The sequence below is a fragment of the Microchirus variegatus genome, assembly GCF_963457635.1.
Source record: "Microchirus variegatus genome assembly, chromosome: 5".
NCBI classification, from domain to species: domain Eukaryota; kingdom Metazoa; phylum Chordata; class Actinopteri; order Pleuronectiformes; family Soleidae; genus Microchirus; species Microchirus variegatus.
Window position 1 is genome coordinate 11567945 of NC_139806.1, and position 14355 is coordinate 11582299.

General features: G+C 39.6%; 1 protein-coding gene across 1 annotated transcript; it reads left to right on the forward strand.

The window, feature by feature from the left end:
• The first annotated feature begins 9009 nt into the window (after positions 1–9009).
• Positions 9010–13217, forward strand: rgs18 (regulator of G protein signaling 18). The gene is made up of 5 exons (XM_083889891.1): positions 9010–9170; positions 9682–9786; positions 9993–10054; positions 10573–10739; positions 12337–13217. The coding sequence occupies exons 1-5, from the start codon at positions 9049–9051 to the stop codon at positions 12589–12591; spliced, it is 711 nt and encodes a 236-aa protein (XP_083746017.1). The 5' UTR covers positions 9010–9048; the 3' UTR covers positions 12592–13217.
• The last annotated feature ends 1138 nt before the right edge of the window (positions 13218–14355 follow it).

A 14355-nucleotide genomic window follows, 5' to 3' on the forward strand; every position in this document is an offset into this window, starting at 1 on the left:
CATTAGTGTGGGTCATTGCTGGCAGCATTGTTCTTTGGAAACAGATGGCCACTTATAGATAGCACACTTCTCTAATTGTATTAAAATTAGGGCTGCAACTAATTTGGTTCATTATGCCCGTTATTGATTAAGCTGTCCTTGATCAATCGCCTCGTTATTCGGGCAATGAAATCGCTTAAAGTAGTACAGAATGGCTCTGACGACTTCCAGAATTTCAGGATAACGTATGATGTTGTTTATTCTCTCTGACTGACGCAAATATTGTTGTTTCAGTGCGAGACTCGAGACATTGTGACTGTGCGTAGAGTCATTTCCGAGATCACCACCATTTCATATCAAATCAAAAAGCCTCTCCTGTACATCCCCATGCACACGCTGCTGTGAGCTTTTCATGTGAAGCAGGGAGCACCTGTGTGATCCACTGACAGGGAAATGATGTCACCACCAACACGCAGCCGTGTCACCCTCTGCTTCTCAGATACACCAGCTGAGCGCCGAGTGTATTTCCTGTAAGCTTGCAGGCTTCTTGTAAAAAGTGATACGAGGGAGATCCCACGCTAATATCGCAAAGATGTGAATCTGTGAAATCCATCTCGTAAAATACCAAATAAAAGTGTTTATCACTGTGAAAAAGTTCAATAGAATCAGTTTGTACACATTGTATGAGACATTAGCAACACAATTCACACTCCACACTACCACTGTGTGCATGTGTGTACGCGTTGTTTTACTTATGTTGCAGGGACCTAAATCTGTCAAGTTATGGGGACTAACAAAAGTCTCCTTAATGTATATTACTACATGTTAACCCTTAGAACACAGAGCATTGAGGCTGCCTTTTTCCATCACTATGTTAAAACATACAGTATATACAGAGGCTAATACAAATGTGCAGTGTCTTATATCCTTATTTCAGCACAATCTAGACAATCTGATATAAACACACGTAAGCAAAAAGTACTTTTAAAATCGGATTGAATTTGTGAAATTTGACAATACGTCCCAGTTCAAAGTTGTACAATTATTGCTACTTTATATCACTACCCAAAAATGCGATATAAAATGAACCATAACTTTGAATCAACAACACATAAGAAGACAAAAAAAAAAAAATTTTTTAAAGCCTCAATATTTGACCTATAAACACACACCCCCAGGATGTCCATATAAGGCGTCATGTTTTATTCCCTCTGCAATTTACTGTTGAACACTAAGGGTTAAGGTCAAGACATGTTTTTAAAGTTAGGCTGAGGTTAGGGTCAGGATAAGGACAGTAGTAAATATGGTTGATGTCAAAGTCTCCATGAATGTATGTCAATGCAATGTCCTCTGAATAACAAGCCAACGTGTCTGTGATTAGCATACTTACTCCATCTGTATGGAGCTTCAATTGAAGCTCACATAAAAACACCCAAGGCCTCCCATGGACAGCGTTTGTGTTCATTTAATTGAACTCATGTTAGAGACAAGATGGCCCCAGTTACATTTACTGTAATGTGTTACCTTTTTTTTTTTTTTTGCTTTGCATTCACTGCACAAGCAACACAAACCACCCAGAGGAGTCATTAGTCTAGCGACACCATCTGTACTACTGCATGTGCCTGAAGCTGAAAAGCACCACAAGTGGATATTGATTCCAGGTTTTGCTGCAGAGCTGGGCAAATATTCTCTTGCATCACAAAACGCACCTGCTACACCTGATATTAACATAAGTAAGATGGCTTTCAGCTGTACAAGCAGTTCATATTAAAAAGTGGTGAACGGATTCTACAGACTTTAACTGTACTGTACTTACTTTTTATGCAAGAAATTACATTATTGTCATTTCACTGGCTCTATCTGTAATAACAGTATCACAATATAATATATGTGTTTAAATGTGAAATTACTACAGATGTGCCTAATACAGAGATTCTCTGTCTGTCACCGTGCCTTGTTTTTCGTAGCTGATTGTAGTCGCCTCACACACCACTGTGAACTATATCTTAGATCTGTCTGGCCTTCGCTGAGTGTACACAGATATACACACACTGTCTGACTCTGATTTCTAAGGCTCTTCTTGGTTTTAGTTCCCTTCTATTTATGTATCTTTCTGCAAGGAACTACAAGAAGCTGCTTTGCCTTACGCTGCAGTGACATATTTCATTTGACCGTTACACATGTTCCCAGGAGGAGAGAGGGTTCAGTTTTCTATCTATTCTCATTAAAAATGACAAAACTAATTTCATTTGAAGCTTTTCCCTCCATCTTAAATGACGGACGACAGAAATCCATTGAGTTACTGCGTCTTTTACTTGGTTAAATAAAGGTTAAATAAAAAATAAATAAACAGGAGCTCAGTCCCATTCCAAAATGTCCCTTAATGACAACAATCAATTATTTCTCTGGTGGGACTACTTATACTACACACTGCAGCTTTAACAGACTGATCACCATGAACACTGAGACAAAGTCTCACTTCGAGTTTAATTTTACCACAGGGGCCGCATCTGCTTTGCTTCATGACCACCCCCACATGGAAACTGCAGCAGCACACAGGCACATTCACTATTATATTCACCAGTCCATCTAAACACAGATGTTCTGCTACTCCTGTTACACCTGCACCTACATCTTTCTTTTGTTGTTTTCAGAGGTGTCTGATGTCTAATATTCAGCATGAACCAAATATAATAGGCTGATAGATGCAGAACCCACAGGTGGATGTTGACCGTGAATCAATCAGGGGTCTCGAGCTGATGGTCGGAACTAAACCACACTCACGCTCAGTGAGTGTTATGGTGCGTGTCCACCGGGGTTGTGTCCAATAGACAGCTGAGAAGCACTCTCTAGTATTCAGCCTACAGCTCTACATCTGCCAAAACACATGCTGCACCTAACTGGACAAACACAAATGAGCAGTGGCCAACACCACAGCCTTTATCTCCAATGCTAACGCTTCCCCAGAGGTGGAAAATAATGAATTACATTTACTTGCATTACTGTGATTGAGTAGGTTTTTTGTGTACTTGTACTTTTACTTAAGTATGTTTTTTTGGAAGTACTGTACTTCACAACAGTATCAATCACATCTGTTACTGAGTTTAAAAAAAAATGTTGGCCTGTATTAAAGAAATATATAAATAATGCACCAGAAACTTGAGGACAGGTGAGTGGTGAGGACAGGTGAATGATGAGGACAGGTGAACGATGAGGACAGTTGAGTGATAAAGACAGGTGAATGATAAAGACAGGTGAACCATGAGGACAGGTGAATGATGAGGACGGGTGAACCATGAGGACAGGTGAATGATGAGGACGGGTGAACGATGAGGACAGGTGAGTGATAAAGACAGGTGAACCATGGGGACAGGTGAATGATGAGGACGGGTGAATGATGAGGAGAGGTGAATGATGAGGACAGGTGAACGATGAGGACAGGTTAGTGATAAAGACAGGTGAACCATGAGGACAAGTGAATGATGAGGACAGGTGAATGATGAGGACAGGTGAGTGATAAAGAAAGGTGAACCATGAGGACAAGTGAATGATGAGGACAGGTGAATGATGAGGACAGGGGAACCATGAGGACACGTGAATGATGAGGACAGGTGAGTGATAAAGACAGGTGAACCATGAGGACAGGTGAATGATAAAGACGTGAGTGATGAGTAGAGGTGAACGATGAGGACAGGTGAATGATAAAGACAGGTAAACGATGAGGACAAGTAAACTATGAGGACAGGTGAACGATGTGGACAGGTGAATGATAAAGACAGGTGAATTGGCGCTAAATAAGGTCCCTGAGTGAGTGAGAAAGTTTAAGCATTTGTGACCTTTGACCTATTTTGACTGATGTATTATGTGTTTACAGATTTTATTTTGTCAATTTGTAAAAGTTTTAATTAATAACAATTCATTTGAGATTTCTGTCCCCTTTTTTGCACGACACAAGAAAGAACCTCAAACCCTTTTAAAAAAGTAACTATATAAGTTTTACCCTGAGTAACTATTAAACAAGCTACTTTTTTTTAACTTTACTTTGAGTTTAGACCAGTACTTTTACTTGTACTTAAGTCAAAAACATTTTTTTTATCAAAATACTGGTTCTTTTACTTGAGTATAATATTTCAGTACTCTCTTTCCTCTGCTGTTCCTGACCAAAATGCACCGTGCAGCTGTTTACATGGAAAGTGGACACACACCTGTATGTCCATCCACATCTCCATTACCACACAGAGACATTAACATAGGATGATTCTGTTTAACCTGTTTTATTCTGCCATTGCTATATGGATGAATAAAAAACAATAGGAAACAGAAGTTTTTGTTATATAGTTAAAATTATGCAAACCCAGGACACAAACTCTGGTTTCTAATTCTGAACAAAGATGGAGGTGCACACACCAAACTTTTACCACATCATCTTTAACATAAATACGACAGCTATTTTTAATCAGAACACCCGTGCATCTGGTGCAGTAACTCAACTATGCATGAATTGTGAATTTCTACTCCCAAGATGACATGGATAAACCCCCTTTTTTTTTTTAAATCATTCAGTGAATGAATAAGTGGATAACACATTTTTTATATCAGTAATAGGATAGAAGCTTATTATAATTCTAAGCTTTTCCCATTAAATAGACTGTCTAATATGGCAGATGATAAAAAGAAATAGAAGACCTTCTCCAGGCATCTGCTCTCATTTGACATAATGTACCATCTTGGGGAAAAATCAAGGCCTTATCGATGTTCGGCCTCTGTGCTGAGCATCCCGAACAGCTCTCTCGCGCTCTCTCTTCCCTGTTCCCTTTTCTTAGATGAAAGCTTTGCTGCTGCGGAGGCACATTGTTCATCTGGCAGTTGAATACACGGACATAAAGGGAATAAGGGGAATTATGCAAATGTAAAAGCAATTTCATGAAATTTAAAGTTCTTGCATTTGTGCCATTTATTTCTTTATTTCACAGTTTTTACCGAGGGGTAAAAACGTGTGGACAAATCGGGGGAACAGATGCTTGCAGACAGGAAGTAGAGAACAACCGTCCTTCCCCCCTCCACCGTGTCAGCACTTTGCCATTTTAACGCCATCACTTCCCCTTTCGCTAAACTAACTCTTCTACTCGGATCTCTATGCACAGCTGAGTTCACTGATGCGCTTACAGGAAACACACAGCGGTGGTGGGTAAACATAAAATAGTATGTCAAACAGAAGTCATGTGATTTCATATCAGTGTGAAAAAGAACGGCTGAACTGAAGTGGCTAAGCTACACACTGAGTTTTGCAGTTTTTCCTTCACTCTTTGCTCTTTGTCTCATTTTATGGACAGCTGACCACAACGCCTGGTGCTGGCGAAAACAGTGACTAAACACGAAAAATATGTCACAAGAAACGTTTCAAAGTGACTCAATAAAACCGTGCTAATCTTTTGTGCTCAGCTGCTGGGAGAACCTTCTTGGGCTCAGCGCGTATCGATTTGGTTGGTTCTCTCATCTTGTATGTTGACAAGAGGCAAATACATACACCGGAGCTAAATGGCTGCGATTTAATTTGGTTTCAGTGATTCAGCGGTCTGTTGTTTACCTGAGGGAAGGGGGATGCTGCAGCTTCGGTTTACCAGACCACTGGGCTGTAGCTGCACACATGCATTTGCAATACAGCATTTGTCTCTTTTAATCAACTCGTGCAGTGTTCGTTTAAAGTGTGCCTGTCGGTACGGCCTGATTACTCGGCCTCCGTGTTAATGCAATTTGCAGCTTTCTCGGGAGCGTCAAACAACTTTACACTCAACACTGCGCTTTCAGCTGAACCTGCAAGATTTGGTCAATGAGCGGTTGTCAAGGAAACCGTAATATAGACAAAGATTCATCCATTTACAGTTGGAAGGATGATGTAATTTAATACAAGTATGGGTGTTGGTGTTAGTTGGAGCTGCACAGGAATTTGACAACTGCAGTAATTCTGTGACTTTGACATTTAAAGGACCCATATTATACTCTATTTTTCTACGTTAACCTAGTTCCCTGGTGTCCTAATGAACATGTCTGTGACAATGCTTTGGTCAAAATACCATTAGAATGAAGCACCACAGCAGTTCAATTACCCTGCTAAAACAGCCCTGTTCAGAACGCTCGGTTTAGTAGTATCTCTTTAAAAAATCACAGTTACAGAGGCTACTGGGAGCTAACAGTAGTTAGCATTTAGAAAATTGATCATTTGCAGGCTCTAGCAGGCACATTGCCGTCATATATAACAGGTATCCAATGGACAGATAAATCCTCTGAGGCTGGAAGTTTGTGTAGAACTCTGTGCTGCACTGTGGAGCCAAGAATAGAACACTTTGCAGACTTTGCAGACCTCTGGTTTTCGGATACCGTTGCCCTCGCCAGCACTCTAGTGTGTTTTACGGACAAAGCTGAGCTCCGAGGGGGAACAAATTCCAGGAATTTAGCGTCTTGTGACGTCCCAGTGAGCGTGAAAGTCAACACTGTGTGTTTCATCTCCTGTACTTAGACTGAGGAGGACCACAAAAACATGAGTGAGTCATCTTTTTTCACACATTGCTTACTGATAGGGCCTCCAGAGTCCCAAATATAAGGATTTAAATTATTAAAACGTTGATTTTGATATGGGACCTTTAAACTATTTTCCCAGCTACTATAACCAGCATCTCACTCACTCGCTCCTTGCACAGCCCGAGCAGGAGCTCCTTTCCTCTTTACAATTTACACATGCAAATTATTTTGAGACATGCAAATGTTTTACTCAACTGAAAACATTTTTTTCTATAATCATCTGTCTGTCTTCTCAACCAGTTCTCACAGACGTTTTCAGGTGTTGCCATTCACTAGGACTTTTCACAATCCCGTAGCCCTTCAGATCACCAAAAAGTGAGGGTAGCCTATGCATTATCTTTGGCTTACCCAGGGAATGCCAATGCGCTGCTTAAGTTGCCTTTTGGACCAGGATTGTTTTCCAAACCAGTCGTGAAGTCGAAAAATTTCACTCACTTTATCGCCAGATTTATGGTGAGCAAAAAATAAAGGAACATTCTGCACAGTGAGGGTCACGTTTTTCACTCTCTCTCTGCCATGTCAGAACTAAGGAAAACACTGTCAGGATTTTCCGCTGGTATCTTTTTTAAAAGGAAATCTCTCTCTAACAGAGACATCACATGCGTCTCCATCAACACTAGAAAGCATCTCTCCCCTGTTGTTTTTCACGGTGTCACACCGAGTTTGTCTTTCTCCATTAAGGCTCTGATGTTCTGGAAAGAGCTAAGCCCAGACTCTGCGCAGACACATTCTATTATTTATCACATTTAGGTTTTTTTTCATTTCATGCACAACCCGGCCTTGCTTGTAGTGCAAGTGGAATCAGCTCCACCTCTCTTATAATGCACAATATCTCACACTTCATATATGATGATTTGTACCACATAAGCACATTGCACCAGTTGTACCCCGTCCCTACTGGTTATACTTTTGTTTTTTGACAAATGTAATCAGCATTCAATCCCAAGTCAAAATCATACACTACCATTCAAAAGTTTGGGGTCACTTATACTATTCTATTCACACTTTTATTCATCAAAAGAGTTGCAAAATAAATAGAAAATATAGTCAAGACATTGACAAGATTAGAAATAATGATTTTTATTCAAAATAATAACTTTGTTTTCGTCAAAGAACCAGCCAAACTGTTTTCAGCTGTGCTCACATCATTGCACAAGGGTTTTCAAGGGTTTTCTAATCATCCAATAGTCTTCTAACACGATTAGCAAACACAGTGTACCATTAGAACACTGGAGATGGGCCTCTATACACCTGTACACATGTACATATTCCATTTAAAACCAGACGTTTGCAGCTAGAATAGTCGTTTACCACATTAACAATGTATAGAGAGTATTTCTGATTCATTTAATGTTATATTCATTGAAAAAAAATAAGGACATTTCTAAGTGAACCTAAACTTTTGAACGGTAGTGTAGATTATGGTGATGTAATGTACAGATCTGCTCCTAAAACCCTCCTCCATAAACGGAATATCATGTACCACGCCACCATTCGCTTTTTTACTCCACTGCAGTCTATATTCTCTGGTCGACTGGTGCTCTCTCTTCATTCTGGGGATGAATAAAGTATTTCTATTCTATTCTATTCTATTTACAAAACTTAAATTGGTAAAACTCTAATAGTCTAATCTTTGCTCATTACTCCATATTCATAACACCAGTCGTGCTATTGATCAATTCATTCATACCACTTTCTTCTGTTACAAAATTCAGTGAGGGCACCAATTTACGACGTTTGCACCTGCTTTTGACCATTTTTATTCAACACTTGACTGTTAGCACCAGGTTGTCATTGTAAATGAGAATTGGTTCTCAACTGACATACTGTGCCTGGTTAAATAAAGGTAAAAATAAAATAAAATAAAAATGACTCTGCAATCATCATCCTTCATTTTTCGCAGTGCTGCAAATCCCAGTCTTAAGATGCACATTTGAGTTCTGGCCATTAGCCATGAATGTATTTTCACATTACCTCATTTAATTAGAGCCTTAAAGTAGTTCATTGCCCTTGAGTTTGGATGAGGGACCAAAGTAAAATGATACCAGCAATTCTAACAACCGTAACATTGTTACTGAGCTTCACTGTGTGGTTGTTGTTCTGTGATATGTGACATCACAGTTGGACATTGGGAAAAAACCCAAATACTAGTTTTACCTGTACCTTTTAGTGTGAGAGGCTGTATTGTATAAACACTATGCAAAAAATAAAAAACATAATATTTGACACTGTCAGGAAATACCCCCAATCAAGACAATCTGCCGTTTTCAGATTTCTGACTAAAACAGTTGACAGGATGTTGAAGCCGCGGCGTCTCAGAAAGCTGTAAAGTGATTACACCGTTACAGGAAGTAGATCGAAAGGTATGGGAAACGAAATGCCAGTGAGGTTTATAAAAGACAGCGTGGTCGCACGATAGATGGGGGTTAAACATCTCGAGCGAGCTATTTGTGGCCTGTCGCTTAACACACCAGACAGAGGCAGAACAGCATGGAGACACTTGTTTTTCTATTTCCTCAATTCAACTACATGGCCTCAAAGGAGGAAGCATATTTCAAAATGCTCGGACCAGGGGACTTGCAAGCAGCGAAGATGAAGGACGAGTCTAACAGGTTCGTGTCTGAAGCTCAGTTATTGTATAAAATACAGTACATTGTATTAAATATTGTGTTTTACTTCAGTAAGTGTTACAGTTAACAGTAGACGTCAAGAGAGTGAGGCAGTTTGTCAACATTTGTTGTGATATTTCCATTCAACTTTGTCGTAATGTGACTGAAAGACTCAATTTACAGTTGATTCTGCTGCCTTTTTTGTTGAGACACATGCAGACGCGACCTGTCTCGCAGCTTTGGCACAAAGATGTTGACTGATTTATGTTTGTGTGTGTGTGTGTGTGTGTGTGTGTGTGTGTGTGTGTGTGTGTGTGTGTGTGTGTGTGTGTGTGTGTGTGTGTGTGTGTGTGTGTGTGTGTGTGTGTGTGTGTGTGTGTGTGTGTGCTGCCACTGTAGAAATGTGTCTGAGAGGAGTAATCCTCCGATAAGTTGCTGATTGTGGTGAATTCCGCCGCAGCTGCACAAGCCGACAGTTTGTGGAACTTGATGTATTTTTCCCTGTTGTTTGCAGACAAAAAGACAAGGAGAGGAAGAGTCGACTAAGCCTTTTTCTCACCAAGTCGGGCTCTCATGAAAACGTCAGTCCCCATAAAAAGACGAATACTACACCCAGCAAGTGAGGCAAAGTCCATTAATTTCACATGCAGCCGATGTCGTTTGGGGACAAGTATTATTCATTTTGTGACCTCACTTTTCAGCTCTCTCCATGACTCATTGCCCACTTATAGAAACATGACCACGAGACATCTCATGAGAATCCTAAACATTTTGGCTGCATCATTAGGGAAGAGCTGACTGCATCTCTGATTCTCTTTTCTCCAGCGTGTCACCGGAGGCGGCTTTGCAATGGAGCGACTCCTTTGAAGAGCTGCTAAAGCACTCAGGTCAGATTAATGTGTGCCGACTTTTCAAAAGACGTTGTTGTTGTAGAACAAAAGAAAAAAAAAAAAAAAAAAACGGCTTCACCTGCTTGTCAGAGTTTGCTCCATCTGAATTGTAAACTGTGTCTGAGGCGATAAGTAAGTTAATGGAGAGAGTTTCACTACGTCTTTTAATATTTGTTAGCACACGGAGTGATACAGAAACTGTCACACTTCCTCATAATCCCAGAAGTTGCATTTTAGTGCCACAGTAAAACACTACAGGACACTGTATTTGCTCTTTTGGTATTCACTGATGTGATAAAAAAAAAATAAAAGATAAAAAAAAGAAGAAGAAGAAGCTGTATATTAAAACTGACCTAATATACAATAGAGTATTATTCATTTGTTTGTACAGAGGATAAGATGAGGATGTCATGACTCCCTAAACAGATTGATACAATCAAATCAATTTCCCCAAATGCATAAAACGGTTTACCGTATTTCTCTAACTGTCTCTGATTTTTGTTTTTCTACATCAGACGGGGTGGACGCCTTCTCTCACTTCCTCAGGACCGAGTTCAGTGAGGAAAACATGGAGTTCTGGCAGGCCTGTGAAGAATACAAGACCATTGATTCTGAGACGAAGCTGCTGTCCAAAGCCAAATATATTTTTACAGTATTCATTGAGTCAGAGGCCCCTAAAGAGGTATGAGACAGCCTGTGTATTTATTATATACTGCATGAATAGGCTATAAAGCAGAGCCACGACGGCTTAAATAACTCTGACAGTTTACATATTTGTTTGCTTTATTTGTCACACAAGGACTTTTGGAGGTTTCAAATATCGACGCCTCTTTTTATGATAATAACAGTGGAGCGAGTTGTAAACGCTCAATTTACAATTAGGATTCTGCTGCAGGTTCACTTTTGTGAATGATTGTTAGTCGCAGGAGACGATCCAAGGTCATGTGTGACGCACGCGGCGCTGCAAAAGTGCGACCAACTTCTGTGCGAGACGACGGGGCGGCCGTGCGGTGTGCTCTCAGGGCGTCTGCAGCAGATCTGAGCGTTTAGTCTGGTGTCGGGTCACGAGGTTGTCAGGAGGTTTTGACATCGCTCTGAGAGGCACCCACACACTTTCAGTCTAAGATGAATGTGCGTGCAAATTTGAATGTTTTTGGGTTTTTTTGGAGCATGCTGCAGTGGCATGAGAGTGCACACAAGTCCATAAGTTTTAAATCAAAATGACCTTCAGTTATTTGATGCAGTTGTGTGCTTTGAAAGTTGCATTAGTATTTACTTGCACATCATAATCAGGATTTTCTTCCAGTCAATACTATAAAAAAAAAGTACTTATACCATTTATCATGTGTAATGATACCAAGAAAGCTTGAACTCTGCCTCACTTGATGCCAAGAAAACTGCAAACTAATCTTGTAGCAGTGCCTCAACAAAACATTGGACCTTTAGCTTTACTTCACAGAAATTATAGTAATCATTTTATTAATAATAATAGTTTTATTTATGTAGCTGTTTTTCAACCATAGGCACTTACCACATATAAAAGGCAGACAGAATAAAACCCAGAAAAACAAATTGTACTAAAAGAAGTGCAATAACTACGACAATTACAATAAAACATGATTTAAAAACACAGTGACACGTAAGTAATAATACAATATTACGAACATTGAGGGCATCTTAACTGTTTTTATGTTATGTATAGTTGTTTATTTTCCTCCATCTCTTTTAAGAGAATCAAATTTACTCTTCTCGTTCACTCAGGATGTCGGGGTTTCCCCTCCATTTTCATAACTCGTTGATACAGTCAGTGCACCAGTTCATTCAGAGTGTCAGTCTAACAAAGACGACAAGACACGCCATTATTTCTTTAGATTGATACCGAACTGTGCCTCATTATAAAATGCTACTTCTACTACTTCAAAGTAGCATAAAATGCTTCTTTGCTAATGTTACTTCTCAGTTAAATGGGACATTTTATGCAAAATCAACTTTTTCAATCATTTTTAATACTGATATTTGGGACTCTGGAGGCCCTGTGAGTAGGCAACTGTCTCGCGGAGCTCCGCCCTCCAAAAGGGTTCCAGGTGGAACCTTTATGAAATGTTCTACCTTGAGCCAAAAAGGTTTCTCCTATGAGGACAAGCCAAAGAACCTTATATGGTGCTACTTAGCACTTTTATTTCTAAGAGTGTAGAAATAGGGTATAATATGTCTTCTTCGTGCATGAAGTTGATTTGCTACTTTAGGCAAACTTTTTTTACTAATATTCTCTCTCTCAGGTCAACATCGACTACAACACAAAGATGGCCATCCAGAAGGAGATGGTGAAGCCCTCAAAGAGCTGTTTTGAAGCTGCGCAGATAAAAGTCTACAGCCTGATGAAAAAGGACTCTTACCCTCGCTTCCTGCACTCTGACATTTACCTGCGCCTCACCCGGCAGAAAGGCCCCGGGGCCACCATGTTTCGCAGAAGGTCGCGCTCCTGTGTGTTCAATGAGAGGGGCGAGGCCACCACTCAGTCCTCGGCCTGGTAGCTGTAACATCGCAGACGCAAGTTTGCTCTGTGAAACACAATATTTATCAGAGAGAGAATCCATGGTTTGCAGCACAGTTGCGTTACCCACAGGTCGCCCTCACAGTGGATCATAGAGGATGAAGCATTGCCCATACAAGCAAATTATGGCAATTTTTAATATATTTGTTATTTTTCCATGTGTGTATATGTAAATGTAAATCTAGATGTAAAGTTATACAGTGTCTGAGGACAGGAAATGTCAGGGCTCTGTCACACAAAAATGTAGACTAATAAATAAATAAATAATCACCTCTAAAAGTCACTATCTAAACTAATGAACAAGCTGATCATTACTGAACCCATAGCTGTATTTAAGTGACTCCCGTTACGTTACACTTCTTTGTCTTCCAGTCCAACGGTAGCAATTTGATTTTATATAGAACCTAAAGTGCGTATATCTCATTCAAATGGATGTGATCCTGTGCACTATACCAATGCCTGCAACTCTTGAATTTCTGTTAATATTTTCCCTCACAGAAAATGCATAATATCTTATGTGAATACCGATATTGCGTGACATTAATTGCGATTTCTGTTTTTCAGTCGGCTGCCGTCGTCGCAAGTAATTTATGTACCTTTGTGATCATTTGCATTGTCTTACTGTTGTTAATGTAGATATTGTAATATGTGACGTAATTCAAATAAACACCGTCTTACAAAAGTAGCTTTAATGAGGCCTTTAGTTTGAGTGAGCGCTTGTAAAGGTGACAAATTGAGTCACGACGCGTGTAATGTGTGGGAGGGAAAATTGTGATTGTGTGTAGCTCCCCATTCCAAACCACTGAAAAATTAATGGACCTTATCAACTCTAACCACTCTAGCACAGAATTATTCATGTCACTGTATATATATATGCACAAACTATACTTCATACCAAGACAAATGTATATTAATTCCCAGCTGTCAGTGGTCGCCCCCAAACTCCTACATATGTATGTAGAAAATAAAAGTTATCCCAAGACATTGGTTTAGCTCATTAACACACATGTCAGGTTTCTGGTAACCTTCAGTGTTAAGTTATTTTTACAAAAAAAGAATACAGTGGCATACATGTGAGACACTTCCTGCTGTCTTCTTACACGAATAATCAGAGAAGGATTGGCAGAACATAATGATGTGTTAACAATGGGAGCAACTCAGCTGGTGAGCCAAATTCATCACAGCTTAAACTCTTAACTGCCCACTAAAAAACAAAAAAATGTTGGCAGATTTCTTTTTTTTTCCCCTTTCCCATTGGCATTCAAATTTATGCCTCTGAAAAAAGATGTAATGGAATAACTTTGAAGGGAAATAAAAGACGAAGAAAACAGCTGGCCTGAAGACATCACGGTTTGTAAAAACAGGATAAGGCAACTTCAAAGCAATGACATGTTTCTCTATTAGAGTTGAAGTCTGTCTCAAACAAAAAGATTTGCTTTCAAAAGAATCTTCTTTTCAGGCAAAACATCTGTCAGTGGTTTTACATCCATGGACACTTGTCTTGTTTTCCACAGGTTCACAACCAGTTTGATCTAACCCAAGAGAGAGTAGCCCTCACTCTCAAATATAGTATATAGTTCACAGGGTATACACTGTCTATATCACAGGCTCATGTATATAGTATATATACAGTATGCAGTACCATTATTTTTTATAAAATTTGACTTCAGTACAAGTAAAAGTACTGGTCTAAAAATGTCTCAATTCATCACTCGCCTGTCCTCATCATTCACCTGTCCTCTTC